The 26,840-nt window shown below is 39.2% G+C and overlaps 1 protein-coding gene across 2 annotated transcripts in view; it reads right to left on the bottom strand.

The window, feature by feature from the left end:
• The window catches only part of LOC145992076 (G-protein coupled receptor Mth2-like), a 141,081-nt gene that overhangs the window by 7,971 nt on the left and 106,270 nt on the right, over positions 1–26,840 (bottom strand). For both annotated transcript variants that reach the window (XM_083128288.1, XM_083128286.1), the window contains exons 3-4: positions 13,900–14,084; positions 11,522–11,693 (exon numbers count right to left, since the gene is read on the bottom strand). In XM_083128288.1, the coding sequence (XP_082984414.1) occupies positions 11,522–11,693; positions 13,900–14,084 (357 nt within the window). The remainder of the gene's footprint in view (positions 1–11,521; positions 11,694–13,899; positions 14,085–26,840) is intronic.

The following is a 26,840-nucleotide window of genomic DNA, read 5'->3' as shown; positions in this document are numbered from 1 at the left end:
TGGCTGATGAACTTTAAGATAAATATATTACTTTGTGTGTATGTTCTTTCGTGTACAACACAACATTGTGGAAACCTGACAGCTTTCTGTGACGCACGCTTTTAGAAGCGATATCGGGTGGGGCCACGCAGAGGGTGTGCGTGGCGATCAACCAATGGCAGGAGTGCAACGTTGTACGGTTAGGAGACTGCGGCGCGGAAGTTAAAAGCCGTGTTCTGTATTTTTCTTACGCGCAAGACATATTCATAAAATTCGCCACTTTAAGGTTCATCATAAGATGGGGAAAGACATTTTGAACCTGACTGTCCAAGTCCCATGAATTTGCGTCGCCTACAGCCGGAGTTATCGCTCCTTGAAGAAACAAGGGAAACATCTTTCTTTTCCTTCCGCCTTTTTTTTTTCGTTTCCACCGTGATGACGCAGCTGAGTTGTTGTGTCTAGGGAAAACTGTGGGTGTTAAATTCGCCTCGATATAAACAATGACCCTTCATTGTTCTGGGCGTTCTCGAACATTGAAAGTCTGGGTCACTTTGAGTTCAGCGTTTTCGTAGCAAGGCCGGTTTAAAATTATTCGCTTATCGTTCACTCGTGCGCCACAAAGAACAGTTTGTGAAAAGATTAAATACAGCCCTTTCGTGCGATATAGTGTGTTCTTTTTATTTTAAATAATGTCACTCTCGAAACCTGGCACCAGTAGTACAGGTACCAAGGGTACAATAATACATTCACAAGGGAGAAATATTATTTTTAAAGTGTATTCGTAGTTCAAGGAATTGGCGTCTGAAGAAGTGCGTGCTGAACCAGTGTTTTCACATAGTAGAGAACTTACGGCTAAAGCGTGTGGTGTAAGTGTTCATACTGTGTCGCGTATTGTAAAACAGGGTAAAACATCCAACACAGAAATCGGTGAACCCCTATTTAAATCTCCTGGGAAACATGCCAGAAAACAGAAAAGTGTTAATAGCTTAGATGATTGTGTGTCACGAGGGAAATAATTAATTACACTGGTTCCTCTACTTCTAAGGGGTTAATACTAAAACGGTTGGGCTTCAAATATAAAAAAAAAACAACGATGGGCGTAAATTTCTGTTCGAAAATGGTGATATATGGCGAGAATTAAATTTTTGAGAACAATGCACAACCTGAGAGCGGCTGGTGATAATCTTTGCACGTCGAAAAGCTTCAGGAAGAGGATTTTGACAAGGAAGTGGCTCGAGACAGCATAGTGCAAAATCTAATCATTAACTTCCAGGAGAGTGACTCTGAAATTAGTGAAATCAGTGACACGGAGACAGAGGAAAACGACAAGGGCGGTGATGACCTGGCAGTTCCTCTACAATAAATACCTTCAAGCTTCTTTCAGGTATGGGTTTCTCGTATATGCTACAGTGATATATTATAATCCTGTGTAGAAATATTCACTATATTTTTTCACTGTACTCATAGTCATATATACTGTGCATGCATTATCAAAATAATGGACACATCCCGAATTTTCTGTCCTACCCTTGCGCTAGCAGTTAGTTTGGCAACAGCGCAGTAGCACTGGCTGGGTATTGGCCGAACTCATGTTCCTTCTAAAAGCGTACGCCGTATTTGCCCACCCACGCCAGGACGTAAGTTGTTTTGAAACGCGTACTCTGACAAGTAAATGCTGGACGTGGTAAATGGGGTCTCTTTCCGGAAACTATCATTTAAAGGCTTCATTTTTCCGAATCTCTGTGATATCAACCTATGCCTCCACGACAGCGTTTATTGAGTTGAGTTGTTTTCCGATTTTTATAAAAAAATGTTCTGATAATCCTATACAAGCAGTGTAAAATCTGCTTTCTTCCAAGTACAGTTTCCATTTTACTAGTTACAACAGCAAGTTTCGAATGTAAATGCAAGCATTTTTAGAATATCGTGTGAAATATAACTTTCACTATCTTTTCTACACCATTAATATGTAAGAATACATTCTTTATTGAATAATTAGTTCACAACATTGTTTCATTTTGATGTAAACCGGCAAAATAAAGAATCGCCCACCCTTACTGTTATGCAACCCGGAATTTATTATCACCTAGTTTTGCCTGGAAGTGCAGTTCGCATCAGGCGTAGTGTTGTTTCAACTCTTGAATCTAGCCACAGATTCACGCAAGTGTGTTGCGGTCTTGCATTCCTCTTGATTTGATTTCAACAGAGAACAAGTTTATTTTGAGAATGTTTCTGATAATAATACAGATGATATTAACATTAATGTTTGAGTTTAATATTATTTTGTCGCTCTCACCCCTTTATATCTTAATCTGCTTATTCGAGTATTTATACCTTTTTTTCTTTTCACAATTTTCCCTTCGCACTCATTACACATTTCGGTATCGCGCTCAACCATTTCTTGGCAATTTATTCCTCTTGTGTATAATTCCTTTGGCTATTTTTAATTTGCCCTTAGTCCGAGGCACGGAAATTTGTTTAGCAAATGTTCACCGTAAATATTATGGTATGGCGGAGTAAAATTGATGCCCGCAAGTTAGCTTTTTCTTACGGTAAAAGTTTTGAAAGTGCAAGGGCCACATGCATTAACCCTACGATTACAGATAACCGTGAATATGCTTGAAACGAGGAGTATACCACTCGATCGAATGCTTCCATCAGCAAGTGTCTGCGAGCGAGGGGTGAGGTGTTGTGCAACACCGCCACAGTGAGTCGCTGTAAACGCGGGGGTGAAACCAGTCCAGTACTCCTACAATTTACCGATCCATTTCTGTCAGACTTTTTAGCGAAGTGGTCATCAAAGCGAGGCCATGTCTCCCAAGATTCGAACTCTTGTCAGGCATGGATGTTATCATTGTGTTTGTCCCGTCACAATTTTAAAAGATCATCATTCATCCTCGTTGTCGCGATTAACACAAGAGGCAGACGAACGATGAAAAATAACCGAAATAGAAATTGATGCATTTGTGCCTGCTGCTAGCGTACGGCGAAGTTAATTCCTGAGAAATGATGTAGGTAGCTCTCGCGCTCAAATAATCCTGATAAAAACAATTCCAATTTATCATTGATCTCTTACTATATTCGGAATACAGCAAAGGGCGATGTAAAGCTTTGCAATTACTTTGTGAATGTTTCACGCCCCATCATATTACTTTTTTCTCCATGCAGCTCAAAATGAACAATTCAATATTATCAAATATTTATTGGAAAATCATAGAGATAATATTAAAAATTCTGGAACTACTGCATTACATACTATTGTTAATAGCGGAGCTAACTTAAAAATTATTAAGTTTCCAATTGACAATGGAGAAAATATTAATGCTCAAAACGAAAAAGGCGGGAAATTCATCCATTTAAAATATCTAGGAAAGGATTGAACAGGGATCCGTGATATAGTTACCGTAACGTGCTGCGTAGTAAGGGTTCTTGGGTCCTAATCTCTGATAAATTATTCGCTTTTCTTTTTCGTTGTTTCTTCATCAATTTCCCTGAAGCATCATTCGTCATCCATCCCCATTGTCTATATGTAAAAGTTGACATGAAATGAGTAAAATTCGAAAAGAAAACACAAGGATCTACTTTTCCCATAGCTTGCCAACCATTCATATTTTATCATGCTTTCTGCGCTATCATTATTCTTGTGAGGCAATGGAAATGCAGCAACTCTCACACGTAAACTACAGGTGTGACAACTCTAGCAGGTAAAGTGGAATTTTTGTTTACTGTCAGATGGTAGAGCAACACCTTTTTTTTTCTTCTATCTTCTGGCCTCCTAGATTAAAATCCATACTTTGTATTCCAGTTGAGAGGTTGACTCACAATTTTGCCATTGAAGGTTTGTGTTATATTTTGTTTTTGGTGCGCCTGGAAAAAGAAACCCTGAAGGTTCGCACTGAACAGAAAATTGTGTTTTTCGCTCTCTATCAAGGAACTTTTTACCAGGGTTGTTAAAGGTTCAGGATCCCATAAATTCTAATGGGTTCTATTGGGTCCCGCTGCAGGATCGGAACCTTTTTTTATAGCACAATTCAAATTCAGTTCAAGTTGCGTTTTGTTTCATTGAAAAAAGGTTCCTGGCCCGTGTTTAAATTGATCTGAGAAAAAGGTTTCTGGACAGAATTGAAATGCTTTAAATATGAAAAGGTTATACACTGTCTAGAACTCATTACGTTTGCTGATTTTCTCTGCCAGTCAGGGATTGAATTTATTTACAATTCATAGACCAGGATTGACCGATTGAAAGTTGCCTTCGATTACGTTTACACTGGAATGTCACACTGTGGTTGTATAAACCGTATCGCAGGAAATAAATCATAACGCTGTTGCTCTCTCGTGGGCTACGTTCAAAAACTCCCTTGTCGAAGAGTTAACTGTACATTGTACATAACGCAATGGACTATATTAGTGTGGACCCGTTCACCGGGAAAGACAAGTGCTGATGCCGGGCCGCTTGCCGCCGAGTCTCGTAGCGAATGTCAGGGAATGCTCTCTATAAGCAAGCGTGAGTTTCTTTGCACATACCACGTAGGCAGGCCCTGTTTAACGTATATCTCAGATGCAGTAAGTTCACGGTTGCTTCTTGCCACGTGCTCTGACTTTGATTGGAGCCACGGTGTGTGCTTCGTTCGAGGTCCTGCAGCTGTTTTTATCTATGAGTAGGGTCGTGAAGTTTTCGCTTCATATTTCTCCAAATTTCGATGTTATTTTTTACTGCAATTCGGTGTTGTGTTTAGCGGTGTAGGGCAAGATTTGGTGTTACTTTCACATGCATTTTTACTGTTCCTTAAATGCTTAAGATTTTCACATTGTGTTAATTCTGGAAAATTGAGACAAATTTTAATTTTAATGACAAAAAAATATGGTGTACGTTTGTGAGAAATAACCAAATTTCTTCTATTTAGGAAACTATTTCATCTTATCAGCCACTAAATATGAAATGTTTATTGAATGATAACACCCAAATCTTTGTACACAATCATACACATCACATTTCCCTAACACCGGTTTGTGTACACACACATACATGCCCTCCCCCTCCGAAACACAACACGTGCTTCTCCCTGAAAATTTTCCCGTTGCTACGAAATTTCCCATCTGGGAAGATCCACCCCCTCCCCGAGCGAATTCTATTTCAGGACGAGGTTAAACACTGTCAGTCATGTCTGCGCCAAACTGCTATAAATGAAGTGTGACAATCTCTCTTGAATCGAACTATCACCAGCGACTACTAATGACATAATAGCTCTTCAGGTAATTCTTTTTGAACAGAAGTGTTATCTCCAGTTTATATTGCATATTTCGCTGCGTTTTTCGCGTTAAAGTGTAAAATTTGGTATTATTCTGAAAAAGTGGTATAATTCGCGTTATTTTGCGATTCCGTAATACCGAAAACTTGCCACCTTTACCTGCCCAAATGCGTTTAAAACACTTTATTTTGCTTTCCTCAACTTTTCGGTGTCATCGTTAAAACGAAGACTTCGCGTCCCTATCTATGACTACAGCAACCTGAAGGTTGCACCGGAATGGGCGTGATACTCTGCATATACCAATGAAAGGGTTCTCCAATAGGCATGTGCCACGTGCAGCGTATTCCTTCGGGCCGAACGTTCCTTTACGATATCATTTGCTTGTAAAAAGACAAGAAGAAGGCATCATGCCTAGGGTTACCAGATCGCTGTAAGGGAAATGTAGGACATGCTGTCCCAAAATGTAGGACATTAAGTCAAAATGTAGGACGCAACACATTCTCAATAAATAATACATATTTCTATAGAACACGTTAGGAAGTAGTTAAAAAATGACACTTTTCAGTTTTTTAAAAAATATTTCCCAACGAATGTTTAAATTCAAAATTTCAAAACTTGCAATCATACTAATCAAGGCACCTCTTACTACTTGATTTAAGTGGTACTTCTCAGACGAGATAATTTTTATCAAAATTTCAGGTTTTGTCAAACTATATATTGATGTTAGAGTGGACAGTCAAACTCGTTGAAATTATAGGGACCAATACCAAACATTTTACAGACTTTATGAGAAAATAATTCTCTCGTGAGTCTGTTGTGCTGATGTTAATGAAAGTACTATCTCAACATTTGAATTATGACCTGTAATGGCAAACAAATATTCAGCAATTACTGTAATTTAAAATGGTTTCATCTTGGCTAGTTTTTAGTTCAATAACAGGGTGTCTACCAAAATAATACATCCAGAAATCTTGACTTTTTCTGGACTTTTCTATATCCTACTTAGGTAAAGTTGGAAATTAGTAATTAAGACAATAAATATTTATTTAATGAAAATCCCTACCAAAGGGCCAGTTAAGATGAAAACTGAAGCTGAATTTAAGAAGAGAATTACATCTGCTATTCTGTATTAATGCATCCTGAACTGTGTTTGGCAGACAAGCGAGGCTTTGGCGTCTGAACTCTCAGCCAGTATAATCTCATGTGGGGTTTGTGTCGGTTGGCCCTATATGTTTATGACTATCCATTCATCCATCTTATCTTACCATCATTCATCCTCATCTTCGCGATTAGCCAATGGGACAGAAAAAAGTGAAGTAAAATAAACTAAATCAACCAATCAATAGCAAAAATTCTTGACCACAAGAATAATGTGTTGCCTTTTTATTGACTTCTTGACCTACTTGTTGATTTCTTTATTTTTTCTTGACTTCCATGACTTTCTTGACTGGCAGGCACCCTGAATAACTTTGTTCTCTATACTCCTGCTTTACAATCAAATTATATTAAATATTGAATAAGAATGGACAACACCTTGTTCCATCAGTATAAACCCTAAGGCAAGAAATTCTGCTCAGGCATTGAACAGTGACGTTATCAGAAAGTGGTCCCAAGACTTTGTTCATTAATTGCTTCCGTTTTCCCGTTTGTTGAATAGCAGGACAAACTTTATTATTTTTGTGCAAGGACTGAATCAAAATAAATTTCACTATTGAGTTTGGAAGCGCAGTCAATAGACTTGTAATTTGCATGATTTTTTTGTGTTACGTATTTTCCTAATAAATATTATGTGACGCTCAAAATGTAGGACATTTATGATATTTTTCAAATTCCTCCCGGACGCCGGACATAAGGCTAAAATGTAGGACATAAGGCTAAAATGTAGGACATGTCCGGGAAAATCCGGACGTCTGGTAACCCTAATCATGCCTTACAGGTCGGAATTTACAGGAGGAAACATAGTCGGTATGCTCATGTGTGGCAGATCTGCACGAAATTGCTACGACCCTTGGTGTAGACGATGGGAGTAGGGAGGTGGGGCTCAACTTCTGGAAACAATAGTACGAGTTCAATGGAGAATACGAAAATGGAGCGGAACATTTATATTGCTATATTATTTTCAGGAAAGTGCCGCTCAAAACTGATTTCTCCCCCATACCTCGCCTCTGAGTTGAGCCAGGGAAACTGTTTTAGGTAAATTGCATATACGTATTAAGCATAACCGAACGATTATTAAATGTTACCACGCTGAAGGTATGGAGTGCGGTATGTTGTCCTTTCATTACGGAATTTCACCTGTGAATATTGCTCAGCTGTTAATGCGAGTTGCCGTTATAGAAAAACATTAGGATTTCACTAAATTCTGCTGTTTATATTTCAATTCATTTCCTCGACAAGTTGTTGGGAGTGTTCCTTTTGCAGCAACAGCAACTCGTTCGCAACCTCAGTGCCCCGCCCACTCGTCGAGACGTGTTGCCTCAGTGCACACAATGCTGTTCTCTAACAGTGTTGCCTCTGTATTCGATCTTTTTGTTCTCTGTTTTCTGCCACTACACACACACACACTTCACACAATGCTTCCCATACAACAAATGATGAAAGGCAGGCAGGCAACTGTTAAATGATTCTTTGGTCGATTTTGTATTAAGGCTTTCTATATAGTCAAGATATTAACTTGGTTCTGTTTCATATTTAAACAATTTGGCTCTGTGCATTAGTGGTTTATATTGCAAGCTAACAAACCGTAGACAAGTATATCAACATTTTTGCCCTCCTCACAAAAAGTTTGGAATATTGTTTCGTTAGACAATAGGTGATAGGCACGGCCTTAGAATGCAACAACACATGTTATCTGTCTGGTGGACGTTCTCGTCTTTTCGCCGACATGTGCCACCGTGCCTATCACCTATTGCCTAATATAATAATATTCCAAACTTTTTGTGAGGAGTGTATTTCACTCATGGGGCAATTTTTTGGATGGTTGTTATTATTAGACAATTGATTCATGTTATTCCTTCTATGATTCTATGACTGCAAGATTGTATGGGACAAGATGGTGGTAGAATTACACTACTTGAGACAATAATAATATTACTAACATCAATTGGACGCCGCGGTGCCCGAGCGTGTTAAGTAGCCAGCTTTTAATCTCGCTGACGAAGTTCTCGGGTTCGAATCCCGGCCTAGGCATGGTTCCTTCATGATTGATTGTTTTATTGATTGATTTGGTGTTTTAAGAACAATTTGCACAGTAAAGCTAATCGGGACTGGACCTACAGTTTAAAGTGGAATCCGAACCATTATGTGCCTCCACTGGGTATCGAACCCGGGGGTTCCTTCATGAATTGCATCTAATCATCGCTCATACTAATCGTTGCGATTAGTCAAAAGTAGCATAAATGCGAAGTAAAATAAAATATAATAGCCTAATATCCAATATCATCATGATAAATCTACCCGCCTATTGACCAAGCGTGTTCTGAGGTTAACATACCGAAGGTTCCGGGCTCGAGTCTGGACCTAGCATGTGTGTTCCTTTATGAGTGTATGTTTATCAATTTCATCGAATTGTTGCGATTAACCAATATATGGCAGAGAAGCTACGCAAAATAAGATGTAAAATGATAACAGAATTATCCTCGGCCGAAGGTAAAATAAATGCTCCGGAAATCAATCAAGGGGGAGGTGGCCTGTAAATAGAACGTGAGCCCATAAACATAATACGTATAACTCACGAATGAAACGGTTTACGTGAAGGTTTCGTTTTCGACAAGCTATAAAGGTAATTTATGTAATTTGGAGGTTGACGGACAGGCACTACCGTCAATTTAGTTTGTGCAGCATTTTTAATAAAATAAATATATTGAAATGGAAATATTCTGATTAATGGAATTTTTTCTGTGTCCGACTTGGAACATGCCAATGAAAATCAGCAGTTACCAAATTAATTTAATAATGTTGATCAGAGGAAACTAGAATATTTCACGAGATCTAGTCGTTGTCAACTAATTTAAATCAAATTTTATATTTGACAACAAGACTAAACATAATCAAACGACACTCTCTATTATTATGCAATAATTTATTTGTTAATATTAAATTTCAAAGGAGCATATAAAGTTTAAAAAATGAGAAAGCTATTTACGAATAAAAGTGTTGGGTTCGGGATACCGGCTTTTATTAAAACGAATTTACCGGGTCGCAAGCTCAAGAAGGTTGAGGACAACTCATGGCCGTATTTAGAGTGGGGGGGGGGTTTCTAGGGTTGAAACCCCCCCCCCCCCCGAAACTTGGGCATGTAGGATTAATGGAAGTTCAGAAACCAAAATCTGTAACCCATTTTCAAAAAATTATTCGAAGCTTCACAAAAATTCAACAGGGAGACAATGCTGAAACGATGGAGCTAGAATTTTCAGACATTTGAAATTCTGAAACTTAATCGAAACAGCATTTATTCTCGGAATCGCATCCCACCCGCGACCCCTCCATTTTCACACCTGCTGTCCTCTTTCCAGTGTTGTTCCTGAGTCAGACTGAAGATTCTCTTATGATTGCCCCAAAATTTTCTATCCAACTTTTAAATTCCCTGTTCGATAAAGTTGAAATTCCACCTTGACAGAAGTTCAAACCTAGGATCTCCAATTTCGTAGCGTGTTACGTTCGCGATTGAGGTTACAGTACATGCACCAAGCTACGAGGGTCACTATTTATATTTTGAGCCTAACAATGAAAAAACAGGAATTTGGCATTGAAAACTGCTTTATTGTTTTTCGAAGTATTCTCCTTTATGGTCAATACACTTTTGCATTCGTTCGAACCATTTGTCAAAGCAGTTTTTCCAATCTTCTTGACACACCTCCATAATATGGTTTTTGAACGCATCAACGGCGTCTTCCGCCGACGAAAATCGTTGTCCACGCAATTTATTCTTGACATTCGGGAACAAGAAGAAGTCATTGGGTGCCAAATCAGGACTTTAAGGCGGATGACCCATCAACTCGATTTTTTGACTGTTCGTAAAGTCGGTTGTTAGACGAGATGTGTGACAGCTGGCATTGTCTTGATGAAGAATGATCCGACGGCGTTTGTTTGTTTTCCGTATTTGACCGCAGACCTCTGGCAAACAAATTCAGAGTTGACCGTTCTACGTTCCTCTAAAGGCACAGTTGCCACATGACCAGTTTTCCCGAAAAAACAGGCGACCATTTGTTTCGATGTGCTTCGAGCGCGAACAACTTTTGTTGTATTGGGTTCATCTTGAAACACCCATACAGTCGACTGCTGTTTACGTTCCGGCTCATATGCATATATCCATGATTCGTCACCTGTTACAATCTTATATACGTCTTTTGAAGCACCACGATTGTATTTATTGAGCATTTGTTTGCACCAATTGACGCGAGCGTCTTTTTGAGTTTTTGTCAAATTGTGTGGGATCCAACGAGAACATACCTTTCTCACAGCTAAATGATCATGTAATATTTTATATATGCTGGTGGAACTAATGCCTATGGTTGCCTCAATCTCACAGTATGTCACATGACGATCTTGCAGTATTAGGTTTTGCACAGCATCAATGTTTTCTTGAACAACAACTGATTTTGGACGACCTTCGCGAATCTCGTCGGTGAGCGAATGGCGGCCACGATTAAATTCGTTATACCAGCGTTTCACAGTGGCAAAGGATGGGGCTTCATCGCCAAATGTGGAAGTAAGTTGATCGATGCACTCTTGTCTTGATAATCCACGTCGAAAATCGTAAAAAATCATCGCACGAAAATGTTCACGAGTTAATTCCATTTTACTGTTGTCGCGCAATCTCCAAGGCAACATAAACAACACAAATGAAGCTATTGACAAAACATTTGAAGTACGTTATGGTCAATAATGCCAGACGATTCCGTGCAAACGTCAAATCGCGCCTAACTTCAATCAGTGTTGCCAAGGCTCAAAATATAAATAGTGACCCTCGTATGTACACAGTTTTCAAAATTCAAAAAATTAAGTTTAATGTCAAACAACAAGAACCTTATGACTAAGATTTCCATCTAACTTTTAAAGTTCTATCTTGAAGGTATTTTAAATGTAATAACAAAATATAATAATTGTGCATTTCAGTATGAAATGAATGAAACGTAAAAAACAAAAAAACTTGTGCTGCATATTCACTCATCTGCTGGATTGAGTAAGCCTCCTCAAGGATATAACAATAATAATAATAATAATTATTATTATTATTATTATTATTAATATTTTGGAAATTTCTGACGTCCTCAACCCGATGCAGTAGTTACCTTTGCTTGTTATTTTCCTGGTCGTCGTGCTTTTGACTTCCTTTACTCTTCAGCATCGACGTTTCCTTCTTCATCTGCACAATCTTCACGGCGGTCACTATGAAGTAGATAAGGTTGGCTAACAGCAGCAGCGCAATGGGTCCGGTGAAGTAGCACAGGTTGGCAATCCTGTCTGTAATAGAAGCAGCAACGGGATTACACGATTGGACATGTTCATGGCGGGCGAGAGCTCAATAAAAATTATTTCCCAAAAGAGGATGAAATTCTAGAACGTATACTGTGGCAGTAACAAATTTACAATATTTCTGGAATGATTTATAGTTCTCGAATCCAAAGATTGAACGTTGCTGTTTGTTATTTCAAAGGTGAAAGAATGCAGGGCTGTAACCAGGCAAGGTAGGAGGAGGCAAGGTCTCCCGGTCATAATTGGACCCCAATATAACTAATAAGCTCACTGAATATTTTGTGTTTAGTGAAAATCTTATTCGAATATCTGGCACTACTGTTTTTCAAAATTTTATTTCTTACACATTTCAAACTACGAATGCATTGAAACAGTTTCGTGTTTTGTTATAATTTTTACGGACTTGAATCAAGGAAAATGTAGTCATGCTATTTTTGCTGTGTGATCTTTCACATAGAAATCTAGTTCCTATATTTTAGAATACCTGCTTAGGGAAACATTTATTTTTGAAGTGAAAGTAAAAACTTAAATTTCTCGCCTGGTTTGTGCACTTTACTCTTTACTTTCCGAATAAAGTAATTCTTTTACTTTCGCTATATTCCCTTCTTTCTATGATCTACTATCATTTAAATACATTGTATTTGCTTCCTTTCTATAATCAAATGAATGATGTCAATTTCCAGAGTAGAGATCGACTGGCTGGTTCGACCCAACCCTTCTCCACGTCCATGTTTCGGATTCTCGAGATCAGCTGGTTTCCCTTTTCTTTTTTATTGAAACTTTATCTCTACAATCTGCTTTAGTTATATTATATGCTATGAAGTAGGGAATTGACTTTCTATTTATTGTTTCTAGGTTACGATACATTAATTACACTTCTTATGCATTTCCGGGTCGTGCTTACTCCAAATTTTTTAGGAATCTTTGTTCCATTCTAAATGGTAAAAAAGGTAAAAAAAAAAAAGGTAAAGTGTTCCCCTGTGCATAGCACCACGCCATGAAGGCGTATAGGGGGTGTAGGGGTAACGCCCCACACTTTCTTGATCCGGTCGTGAGTGGGGGTGATGTGATCAGCATCACGCCCCTGACCGCCTTTACCCCCCAGGGTTTCCCCCAGGTACCCATGTTATTCGACGCTGGGTGGGCGCCGGGGCCGCTTTCACCGTTAGAAAAGTTCCCGGATTTAAACCGGCCGGGGATCGAACCCGGGACCTTGAGCATGGTAGTCAGACGCGTTACCGACTGAGCCACCGCGGCTTACCATTCTAAATGGTATCATTAATATTTTATTAAATAAGTTTCAAATAATTACATTTTAATTAAAGTAATTTTTTTTGTTTTTATAGATTTTCAGCATTATTTTGGTTTATTTTTAATCAACAATTATTCCCAAAACTTCAATCGTTTTGTGTAATTTTAATTCCGTGTTTTAACATAAAATATTTTTGGTGTAGTGGTAACGTTGTCGGCTTGTAGTCAACAGGTTCTGGTTTCGATACTTGATGGAGGCGCATAGTGGCTCGAATTCCACTTTAAACTGTAGACCCAGTCCCGATTGACTTTTCCGTGCATAATGTGGCTTTAAAAACAAACTCAAACATAAAACGTTTCAATGGAAATTAAAAGTAGGATCTACAGCATTAAATGTCGCTGTGAATCAAGATGAAAACACCCCACCGTGTGCGTGTCTGTGGACAGGGTTGTTCGTAAATATAGGAACAACCGTTTAAAATAAATATGGACAGGAAATGTCTTGATGCATGCTATAGGAAAGGTGGAGAACTTGTTAGCGTATTAATCTATGAACGTTAGTAACATTGGTTCTCTATTAGCATGCTAGGAATATCCAGTGTCTACTGCTTCTACAACTTATACTTAATCTCTAACATATGTTCCGAGAGAATAGTTTTCACGTCTCCAGGTGAAAAATTTCTTTACTTGTTTTTCGGGTGGTGCGGATCGAACATATACAACAGACCTTTTAGTATGTTCCCAACACGGCGCCAATCTTAAAGCCCTTCATTTTCTAAAATGGAATGGTAGTCATGTGACATCAGAATGGGTTAGAATATGATGCATTAGGACGCTTGATTTGTGATACCCCATCCGTATTTGTTTCTAACGGTTGTTTCGCACTTATGGATGACACTGTAAAAACTGTCCCGGATGAAGTGTGAACCAAAACGCATCTTACCTTGGAAGAAGCATTTCCTTATCCCGATGTTCGGCCTGATGACGCTCGGAGGAAGCTCCGGGATGTTGTCCATGACGACGGTGATGATCAGCAAGATGGCGGAACATCCCCAAGCGTACAGGGAGTAGAGGACGAACTTTTTCTTGTCCCTCTCTTTGGCAGTGCCACGCAGGGGCCGGATTCCACTGAAAAATGAAAATAACATTTCAAGTGTTGAGACAAACAAGTAAAATATGTTTTTTTTTTTTAAAAAAAAATTACGTTGCCTTTTTACCACTTTTCGTTAATTGCGACAATGAGGACGGTGATTAGACAGAAAATATAAACAAGACTTGGGCAACTAGTGTGCATTTGTGCAAGCTGGCGAGCGCTCTGTGTGCATCTCATGTCCTCCCTCCCTCCTTTCCGCTGTTCTTACAACTCTACAGTGACGTTGCTCGCTCAGAGTTTCATGCGTGTACACAAGAGCGGTCTTGCATCTGTGATCTAAGTCACAAAGATAAAATTTCCGAGACGTATTTTTAGTGATTTTCGCCACATAATTTCGTAAAAATCCAGAGCTTACAGTATAAACTGTGTTGAAAAATATTGAGTGGGTAGGAGTAATGTTACACTGCGTCTGACAGTCTACCTATGTCATGTTTTTCAAATTTGATTGCTCTGTCGATATGGGTGACGCCCCTATAATAAAGAAATCCTCCTTTTCCACCATTAGCTAATGAAGTGAACCACATTTGTGACCCATTTCCCCTTCTTGATAAGTAAAGCACGACAACGAAAAACCAAGGACAGTCGTGCGACATGCGCGCCATATGGATTGTAAAAATAGGTGGCAGAAAAGCAAACTTGCACATGCCGTGCCATGTTTCAAAATAAATTTCGCAGAAAAAGAAGTGAAATCGGCTGCTGCACTGTTGCCAGGATACACTTGCTTTATAGTTGCAAAGTCTGAGAGTTACACAGACTGTCAACTAAAATGCTTTTGGAATAAGTAAAATTAGGCAGACGGTATCGTTCATCACCATGGGCGCTGGGGGGGGGGGGGGCGGTCGAACAGGTCGGTCAACTCCCTGGAAATTGGCATCGTTCATTTAAAGATACAAGAAAGCCAAAAGCTTGTTACTCTTATTGTTAAGAACAGAAATAAAGTTCATTTAGTATATAAACAAAGTAAAAATGCATTGGATCAAAAACATTGAGTGAAAAATACAGGAACAAGGTTACATTCTACCATTTCATCCAAAGAACACATGGTTTCACAGTTTTCAAAATTCTAATAATTACAGTTGTAGGTGAGAGGTCACAGAACAAACCTTATGAAAAAAAAAACCCTAACATTTAAAGCCTTTTCTTGAACGAGACGTGGAAAAGTTAATAACAAAATGCTTTTCATATAGGCTACTAACTGCACAAAATGCAAAAGAAATAATGAAAAATAGTTGTGCAGTTATTCACTCGTTTAGCGGATCGAGTCTCTCTATTTACATAATAATAATAATATTGATTAATTGATTTGGGATTTTAAGTCCACATTATGCACAGTAAGGAATAATAATAATAATAACAATTAATATTTTTCTACTATTCAACTTTTATCATTTGCCCGACCCCCCTTGCAAAACTTTCTGGCGACGCCCATGTTCATCAAAGACGATTTTCTGGAGTGTTTGGTGGAAACTAGTTACTGGTAGCAAGTAGAAGTTACTTTATGAAATTTGTAACAGCTACTTTTTGAAATTAGTATCTGCAAATCATTTTAGAATATAAAGGACATAGAGAGTGTAAAATATCCGCCAGTGATATCATGGACATCATACAAGTTCTTAGTTCGACAGCATAATTGTGGATTGCTAGAAATAAAATGCTCATTTTCCTTTATCAATGCAGATTGGATTACTGGATTACTTTGAATTTCATTATCTTATAACAGATTTGGGGGGTTAGTAACGGTCCGTTCCAGGATTCGGCTAGGGAAGCTAGGGGAATTTATCAGCCAAGAGCTCGACCTAACATTACCTGGTCTTGTTTACCCGTTGCAGTTACCAATGATCAGATACTTAACTCCTTAATCTTGCAGATAAGGGAAACAAATATAGATTTTTAACATATTTAATTAATGAACAACTAAACCTAGCATACTTACACGAAAAGGATACACTTGTCACATATAAACCAAAACGTGTCTCCAATTGACACTTTAATGAAACTGGCAATTTTACCACACACACGTGTACAACTTCATGGTACCTTACTGTCCCGGGTTCGAACTCTTATCACACGAGTCTTAACACACTTCTGTACCGTAACAGTTACTGGCGAACTCCTGTGTTCTTAACGCATCTTGGCGGGTAATGTCTATTTCAAGTCTCGTCACACACTGTCCTCTCTTCCAAACTATTTCCCAAAAACTGTAGCTTTTGGTTGATCATGTGTCCCCATGGCCCAATGAGATTGTCCGGCGTGGTTTTGACCAAACCGTGGGAACAGCATCTCCTGGTCATTCTCTGGATCCTACAGTTTCTGCCACATGTTACCTAAATTAGTTCGGTAGCGATGGACCGTGTCCAGTCGAAGGGATACAGGGCTCATTTGTCACTTCTCGCATTCCTTCGTCCTGGTCCCTCCCTGGCTGGGGAGAGAAGAAACGTAGCCCACACAGAAAGAAACTTGGTTCCCAACTTTCCGAAGAAAAGTATTTTCAACATGGAGCAACATAGTTCGCTATAATCTTTATATATTTTAGACCGCTGCTATATTTGAAAATGAGATTATTTACAAGACGGAATCGAGACAGAACATTTTCCAACCTTTCTCATGAGATATATTAAGTTCTAGGTTCGGCTCCACCCTTGGGGTGTAAGAGGTGGTATTTTCAGAAGCCACTCAAGTGCCAACCTCACTTGCACGTCGTACACCCTACACTGCATTTTTGGGAACTAACTGGACCCACAACCAATATAATCAATTGGGACTCGTGTTGTGTTTATATATGTTTGTGATTGCACTTTTTCATTAACTTGATTTTACCACCATACATACTCCTTTTCGCGATTAGCCAAAAGTGGAAGAAAAGCGAAGCAAAATAAATCAACCAATGAAAGCTCAGTTTACTCCAAATTACCATCCTGGTTACGCTACTGCCACGAAGCATAGTGATTAAGAGCTGTAAACACAGGTTCAACTTTTTTTTTAGTGTACAGGCACGAGGGCACTGAACATAATGCTTTTCAACACTTTGTACGCGTTCACACACTAGAATTATAGCTTACTTTACGGATCCTGATCCTTTCGAGAAATCTGCGTGATTAATTCCTTTTTCTGTTAAGAGATAGTTTTCCAGAGAAAATACGAGATCCAAGTCATCTTAACGATAGAGTAGACCACCAAAGCATCAGTCACAGCGGAAATCCTGGCAGGATGCGATTTCCGGCCAAATCCTCTGTTCTGTAGATTGAGAACAGAAATCACGGGCTGTGAAATTTCACCAGTGATCTAAGAAATCACGATCACTGTCTAAGGTGCAGTTTCAGCCATATCCAGAAATAAGTACATGTATACATTCTTCTTGCGAAGCGAGTAAGAATTGTGTTTTAGTTATTTCCTTGCAAACTTACACTATTATTATTTAATAGGGTGCACATACCTTCACAGGGCGCCTCGAGGTTCATTTTTTGTTCATTTGGCGCCCTCATTGCTTCGGCGCCCAAGGTTACCGCCTCCTTGCCACCCCTCTACCTGTAGCTATGACTCTGCAATGCTCTCGCCGTTGGTTTTGATATCTTGAGCATGCAACGTTGTAATTTGCAGCGTTACAGATCGTGACTGCACGAAGAAACAAATTAACAGCCTGCTTTTACCGTATATCCGGTATCTCACGCTCGAATAACCACCAGCAAGGTATTTTTTTTTTTTTGGTGCCAAATTCCCCTTCCTACCTGAGGAATCTCTCTTGCTGGACTTGGAAGACAAGAAAAACGAAATAAAATTTGGCTTCTTTTTCTGGACACTCTTATGTTAATGTTACCAACCTTAAACTGCTGTTTCAAAATTTACGGTAAAATTCGCCCTGAATAGCTTTGAATTCATGTTGACCTTAGTCATTCTTTGGCTTTTTAAATGAAAAATACGTTAATTACCAAAGCAGAAAATGAAGGTGTCTCCCAAGGAAGTACGTCACAAAGAAATTACCCTTTGCTCCAGTAGGGATTTAGCCTCAAATCATAGGCGTGCGCAGACCCGCTGATTTGGTGGGGGGGGGGGACAAAAGCCTTGATGAAAGTTCAGTGGGAAAAGAAAAACCTCCATTAATCTCACTGTTTTAGTTATATTGCATTGATGGGTAGTGTGTGTATGTATATACACAGTGTACGTATATACATAGGCGCCGACTCCATAGGGCTTGTGGGGGGGGGCTCGAGCCCCCACAATGTTTACGATGTGGGGGCAGAGCCCCCCAAATAATTTTGCTTAAGAGGGTCTAATGTATTATTTTGCTTCTCTTGTAAAGTTTACTCTGAATTGTGCCACATGAACTAAACTTTAAATACACATTTGAAATGTTCTACACCATCAACTTTGGGGGCTGAGACACTAAACCATCAACTTTGGGGGGGCTACGACCGGAGACAGCAAAACACATGACTTATTACTATATACTATGTATATAATTATTATTTACTATTATACATATATTAATCAGATACATAATTAATTTAGCCAACGACTTGTTAAAGACTGTTTGGGAATCACCTAAAATAATCCAATATTTTGGAATGTTATTGATGTGAATGAGAAGGCTGGCCATACTGGACTGCGACCACTTTGCCCTCGTCTGTGGACGTTGAGAGCCTCCAGTATGCAACAGATCTTAAGGAACTATGAAAACTTTCCAAATTTTTTTGAGAAATTTTCTGACGCAGCATCAAAATGTGCTGGATACCTGGAGACAATGCTTCACTTCAAGACATTTTTCTTTCTCTCCCTCTACTGCCATGTGAGGGGTCCAATAGAAGAGGTAAACTGTAAGATTCAGTCTCCACGCATTGGTGCTACAGAAGTGGAATCAAAACTAAAACACTTGACTGACATCTTTCAAGAAAAGCGAATGGATTTTGAGCAGTTCTGGCAGAAATGCACAGAGGGCAAACCCAGCCTGGTTGATGAGCCAGATTTCCCCGGCAACGTCACGTCCCTAAGAGACTTGAAAATCCTGATGCTGCCAAACCTCACAAGTTCTACACTCCAAAATAGTATTATAGATCGATATACACTGACGTGTGTGACACAGTAAAATCATGTGTTAAACAAAGACATGAATCTACAGGACTACAAAAAGTAACAGCCGTAGAGAAAGAATGCATCTTAGATGTGAACAGTTGCACAACAAACTTTCAGGAAACGAGAGAATTCTTTCGCCAAGATTTGGATGCCGATAGGCTCTCCTTACACCTGTCCATGCTTGTGATATCGCCAAACAGAAGAAAGTGGTTCTAACTACCATGCGTGACATTAGGAAGTTTCTTTTGGAAGACAGGACCCTCCAGGAGCTTCTGCCTGAAGTTGCCAAATTCATGATGCTCCTCCGCACTGTGCCAGTGACGACAGCCACAGCCGAAAGGTCATTCAGTGCTCTTCGCCGACTGAAGACATATTTCAGATCTACAATGGGGCAGAAGAGACTAAGCAGCTTAGCATATTCCACATACATCAAACTGTGCTTGATAATTTGGACCTGAGACCGCTCGTTAAGGAGTTCATAGAAAAATAACCCACTGCGTAGAGCAACTTTTGCTTTATTTTTAAATCATGTTCATATGTTTTTGTTGTGTATGTCACTTTATATCTTAGTGTACATGCTACTTGTTTTTTATTATTGCAAAATTAAATTTAAAAAGTAAAATATTGTAGCAAGAACAAAAAAGTAAACCTATTTTCCTGCGATTTGTGTTAGCATTTATGTAAATAATTAAATAAAACTGTTAAATATTCGTTATTTTATGAGTACGTCAACACTAAGGTTATTTGCAACCCGTCATATGTCTGTTGCGGACATTAAAACACACCTATGCCCTCCACGGAACTCGAACCAGAGACCTCTGGATCAAAGCGAGTTGAGTCGACCACCCAACACGTTCGGCTACCGAGGCCGGCATAAAACTGTTAGGTTGGCCTCTTAATGTAAATACATACTTTTCAATAAAAAATGTTAATTGTTATCTAAAAAAACAAATGAGCAGACACAAAAGACATAAAGAAACTTTGAAACATTTTCTAAACGTTTTTCATGTTACATTTCATTTGCATGAGGAATATAATAGCTGCTTAAAAACTGCTATACGAAGACGTAATATTTATTTTTAAAAGAGGGAGGGAGTGAGTCATTCATTCATTTATTTCAGTGATTAGAGGCCCCCCCAATAATTTTGACAAGTCGGCGCTCCTGCGTATATAAATATATATAATGCAGCATAACCGACGAATATAGCATGTGAGGGTAGCGTCGTCGCCTTGTAATCAAGGGATCTCGGGTTTGATTCCCGGTGGAGGCACATAGTGGTTCGGATTCCACTTTAAACTGTAGGTCCAGTCCAGATTAGCCTATCTGTGCATAAAGTGGACTTAAAACACCAATTAAATTAATCAATCATATAGCATGTGACTTGTTCATAATAAAAAAATAGCCAGAGAATGAAGCGGGATAGTTTTCAATTACATAGAAAATAATGCACCCCTCAGAGGCGTAACCATGAATTTTAGTCTGGAGGGGGAAGTACCAAGATATACGTACTAATAATAATAGTAGTAGTAACAATAACGGTATTATTATTATACGTACACAACTTTTATATATATAATATTTTAATACATTACATAATCAATTTATCCGCCCCATAACAAACCATCAGCAAAAATGATACAAATTGTCTGTGAAATGTGTGCACTTCTTCTCCCTCAAACAATTGTTCATGCATTTAAGACAAAACTGTTTGCAACAGTGTGAAGTACTGTTACTTATCTCTGGTAATTTACAATGCATTAGGGAAAATAAATTGCGAGGGAAGCGAGCAATACAATTTTTAGATCCAAATTTGGATAATAACAAATAATAATATGGACGTCTGGAAGGGGGACAAGGATGAACAGATCTTGAATGTCAACCTAAAAGTATCACACGTATAATTTGGTTTCAGTGATAGTAATTTTCAATAATCATTATAATGGGGATTCAGGAATGCGATAATTTCGAATTCAAGTGGTGTTCTTTTGATAGGGCAACGCTATTATCGCGGTAACATGCCCCATGGAGATATATCTTGCTTGTCCCTCCGAGGGAAAAATCTGCGGACGTCCATGATTAGGGGGCATTTTCCCCCCAGTGCCTCAAATCAATGGGTACCTGGCAGGAACCCTGAGGGTAAAGGCGGCCGGAGCGTGGTGGTGATCACATCCCTCCAAAATGGCCGTGATCGAGAATGTGTGTGCCCTCGCATCCCCTGAATGTGCCTTCACGGCACAGTGCTATAAGCACCAGGGACTTTTCCTGCCTTGCCAGTAGGGCCTCATAAAATTTGGGCTGCTAGGCTATCCTTTGTTTTGGGCCATGCCGACATTATTAATATTATTATTATTAGCAGTTTTGTTATCACGGTATTTCGCTTCCACTAGCTTCAAGTGGAAATTGAAATAGTTTACAAAGAATTCACATTCACTCGCGGTTCTTTTAACTGTCCGTTAGGGAACTTACTGAGAAACATCTGTTTCGTGGCGTACCTCGTTCGCTCAGGGTAAACACGCTACGAATTTAAATTTAACCACAAGGAGCTTCATATAGATTTAATTTACTCGTTGATTCAACCTCACAATGGAAAACTGGAGGGTGGACACGTCTCATCCATTTTTTTCTGAGTTGAGAGCCGTCTCAACCTGTGGTTATAATTTCCGGGTTTCGATCGGAGGACCTGTTAAGTTGAAGCTGACGGGGCTACTGGACAGGACAGATTTGCTTTAGACACATTTCAGAAGAGAAAATTTAATTTCATTTAGGTACTTTCTTTAGAATTTCCGAGAGATGCTTTTCTCTTTTCACTTTTCGTTTACAAACGCTTTATCCATTTCGCCACATAACACTAATAACCGCACACGCACCAAAGGAAAATAACCCGACATTATATTACCCGTAGTCATACTGGCTACAAACTGAGAAACAAGGATGGTCATTTGCAGTCTGCCATACATACTCATATTCCGGTTATAATACAGGTTATGATGTAAGAAGTTATTTAAATGCTAGAAACTCCTTCCTTCAGCATTGTTTCATGAAATAAGCTAGTAGAAGAAGTTGACATGTTGTTTTATTTTGGTATTAAAACAATATTTGTCATTTCTGCCCCATTAGTGTCTCATTTTTGTGCGGCCCTCCTAGACTTTCGGCCCCTAAGCTGTAGCCAGTGGCGGCGCCAGGATTAATCATCTAGGGTTGCTGAGGAGGTGCGGAATGAAATTTAGGGGGTGCGACGTTGAAAATAAAGAAAACATCAAATATGCATGCATGTTTTAGTCCCTGAATCAAATATCAATCAACGTTTAGTAGGCATTTATGACAATAATGAAACTGAAGAATACTAGCGACTTGCTTCGTTTTTGCCTGATTTTAGAACAGGCATGTCAAACTCAAAATATGAACTGGGCCAAATAGTCAGTAGTGTTAGATAGGGCGGGCCGCAAGGAAAAAAAAAAAAATTATCTTTAATACTTTATTTTAAAGAATGACTAACATAACACTTAATAAAATATATTGAACATTCATTGAAACTTGATCAATGATCAAGTTTCTTGCCTGACAGCTAGCATCTTTTTTCTGCCACCAACTTATCAATATCAGGAGACATCTCATTCAAAGCAGCTACTTTCAGAACACAGCTAAGATGAACGTCTGAAAATCTGGATCTCGTTGGTGACTTGTTTCCTTTCACAAGTGAGAAAAGTTTTTCACACTGGTAAGTGCTACCGAACATGGAAATTATTTCACACGCAAATTTGCGGGTTTCTGGAAAACGTGCAGGCAAGTACTTGTAAAAGTCAGGGATACCCACTTCGCTGTACTTTTGTTTCAAAGTTGAGTCGCACTGAATTTCAATTACTTCCATCTGCAAATGTGCTGCCACTTTTTCTACCTCAGTCGTAAACAGGGCTGAAAACAGGGAGATCTTGTCTTCGAAAGAACGAACATCGTGGAACCTTTTCCCGAATTCAGTATTCAAAACCTGAATTTTTTCGGCGTACTTTTTGTACAAAACAGGGTCTTTTGAACTTGATCTGTATTTAGAACAAGTTGGAAAGTGCGTCAAGTCTTCGTTTCTTAACTGTTTTTCCCAAAGCAATAACTTACGCTCGAATCGTTTTGACTTGATCATTCATGTTGGTGATTAATTGATCTTTTCCTTGCAGTTTCAAATTTAAATCTCACAAGTGTTTCGTTATATCAACAAGAAAGGAAAGATCTTTTAACCACGTTGGTTGCGAAAAAAGACTGGTGTCTTGTTCTTTCATTTCCAAAAATTGGCATATTTCATCTTTCAAGTTCCAGAATCTTTCAAGAACCCTAGAACACGATAGCCAAGCGCACTTCTGTGTAGTAGGGCACTCCAGAATATTCGCTTTCTAAATCTGTTAAGAAAGCAGAAAATTGTCGCTGGTTTAAGCCATGGGATCTTATGAAGTTGATAGCTTCTTTCACAGGCTTCATCACACTTTCCATGTTGATTACTTTTGAACACAAGACCTCTTGGTGAATGATGCAATGCACATGATGGAGCATGTGTTTATCACAGGTTTCACGAAATTCGTTTTGCAGTTTTGTCACAAAACCATTGTTTTTTCCCGTCATTGAAGGGGCACCATCCGTAGCCACACAGGATAACTTTGACAGAGGTAAATCATACTTCCGCAAAAGTTCACGAACAGCAATAAATATATCCTCACCGGTAGCAGTGTCATGCAACTGTACAATGTCCAATAGCTCCTCATCACAAGCACGAAGAAACACAGCTAAGTGAGCTACACCACCGATGTCTGTACTCTCATCACAAGCGGTGGAATAAGCAATTAAATTTGACACTTTTGTTTTTATTTGATCACTCAAATCACAGGCCAGCAATCGTGTTGCGGGATAGTGAAATGCCTTGAAAAGCTTTTACACTTGCGGGATTAACTATTTCAGGAGCTTTAATCAAGCACCGTTTAATAAACTAAACTCGCCTTCGGCAAAAGGTTTTGACTGTTTAGCTATCAACTCCGACAATGCGTAGCTTGCGTGTACCGCAGCTTCGCTTTCTTGAGCTACTTTAGTAGGTTTTCGGGCGAAGGCAGCTTGTTCCCCTTTCCCTCCAACCCTCCCCTCATTCTAGATTCCGGAGGGAAAACTGCGCAGGCAGACGACTTAGCCTTGGACTCTGAACAACTGGTAATCACTACATTCGTCAACCACCCCAATAATGCAACACGACCACCTTTTTTCACCTACGGACGGGTATATCCTGTCCAAGAGGAAAACGTGTGAAATTTCACATCGTCTTATATATAATAACACAGATATTTTAGCAAGTACTACATCTGAAGGCTGTACTATTTAAAAACAGGTAATAGCAAAGAGGCCGCACAAAAGAAGGGGCCGCACAAAAATATATCGAGGGCCGCATGCGGCCCGCGGGCCGCGTGTTTGACATGCCTGTTTTAGAACAACAACGTTTGGAAATTTGAAAAGAACCGTTTGTTCAAGGTAGGCCAATGACAATATGGACGACTGAAGGATTTTTCCATGGAAAGGAAGCAAGGCAATGCGTTTTTCCACGAAGAGGGGTCGAAGTATAATTTCCCTCCAAATAGTTTTCCTTACTCTCTGTAAAATCCTTCAGTTTGAAGTTACCATGTTCTTGCAACGCTCTTATAAATAAATAACATTAATGACCGTGACTGAAATGTACAATTTTAGTGTGTTTTAAGTCTACTTTATGCACATATAGGCTAAGTGGGACTTGACCTACAGTTTAAAGTGGGATCCGAACTACAATGTGCCTCCACCGGGTATCGAACCCGGGATCCCTTGATTACAAGGGAAAACCAATTGAGTTACAAAATTCAGTTATTAATCAAATGTCAAATACGTTGTATATAGGTGACAACAACTGCTGAGTGTTCAGTTTGTGTGCGTTGGGTAAAAGAAACGCAACCTAAAGTTGTTCAATTTGAAAAAGAAAATAACAATAAATACGAAATCACGTAGTCACTTTCATGGAATTATCGACTTGCGTTTTTTGGACTGCTTCACTTTTCTGAAAAAGTTTCGTTGCTTTTTTACCTCTCTTCTCATGTGCGTTCGAACAGTCTTTGAAAAAGTCTGAAATGGTACGTTTACTGGAACAAATAGAACAAGGAAACTACCGTCACGATACAACTCGCGTTAAATAATTTCCAGAAAACGACCTGATGATATATTGAAAGCAACTGAGTTTTTTGTTCCAATTGGAATTGAAGGAAAGAGGAAGAACAAGTAGGCGGACAACAAAACCGTGTATCAACAGAGCAAAGCAAAACATACAACAACTGAGACTGAGCTATGTACATTTATCGAAAAGCAGACTACTTGAAACAAGAAGAAGTAATTCTTAACAACAAATCTGAAGAAATGAAGACAAGGCCGCTGATCTTTATAGACTGCCGACAGTACAGGAAAATAAATGCGGAATCCCGTTGAGAGTAGGATCAATGCTTGCCTGTTGTAAATAATAACAGTAGTCTCACTTCAGTACCTAACATTCAGACCTCAATATGACAACGACACGACACTATAAGAGGTAATGTTTTAGGTAGAATATAGGTTTTGGATAGGGGGTGCGGAAGAAAATTAAGGGGTACGCAAGCACCCCTTCGCGCCCCCCTGGCCTAGGATAGCTTAGAGGCAAATTCCCCCCTGCTTTGCTCCTATGGCAGTGAGCATCGGATAAGCTTAAATGAACTTCCTCAGGTTAAGAGAACGAAGCTTACTAAAAGATTTATTTCTCGTGTACTAGATTTGCAAGGTATAAAACACGTTTTAGTGCTTTTTTTCTGAATAAGTCATTAAGGTCGAAGGACAAAAAATAGTCTGTATTTTACGTTTTATTCATGTTGGTACCTTTGTCTCGTTGACCTGGAAATTGTCTGAATGTTGACAACTTGGTTCATTTTGCAGTTCATGTCGTCAGGTTGATATCTCCAGGTTGGTTCATCTATACTCTATCCCGGTAACCTCTGGAGCAAGGTCGCGCAGAAGGATAGGAAGGAAGTGGGCTGAGCGAGGCAGTACAAACAGCTCGCACAGCTCGAGTCGCTTTCCCCCTCCACGTAATCCTGTTGTCTCGCACGTGTTCACTGGTCGAGCTGTCTCGAGTCACTACTTGTGCAGAGACAGTGGTAATGCCGTCGCCTTGTAATCAAGTGATCCCTGGTTCGATACCCAGTGGAGGCACATAGTGGTTCGGATCCCACTTGAAACTGTAGGTTCAATGCGCAAATAAAGTGGGCCTAAAGCAGAAGAACACTCAAGCTCCATTAAAATCAACATTATTCCTATATAGAGAACCTAAAATGTACTATAGTAACGCATTGAAATACATAAACTGTTAATAATGCATTTTAACGCATCAAAATACACACACAAATACATGAAATTGATTTTTATCAACCACTGTACTAAATACGTTTAATTGTGCTACTTGATGCATTTGAAGTTTTATGTGAATGAAGCTTAAGGATAGCTAACGTTCTCATGTGTAGAAATGAATCCAGAACCGACAAGAAAAAACAGCCTCCACAAACCGACACCAAATTGATTTAAGATCTTGTTCAATGAGCATTGCCTTCACTAGGCCTCGTGCAGCGAATACAAGATTAAGCTGAGTTCA

The sequence above is a fragment of the Lepisma saccharinum genome, chromosome 9, assembly GCF_977018435.1.
Source record: "Lepisma saccharinum chromosome 9, izLepSacc3.1, whole genome shotgun sequence".
NCBI classification, from domain to species: Eukaryota; Metazoa; Arthropoda; class Insecta; order Zygentoma; family Lepismatidae; genus Lepisma; species Lepisma saccharinum.
The sequence above is the reverse complement of the archived record's forward strand: the minus strand, read 5'-3'. Positions and strand labels throughout refer to the sequence as shown.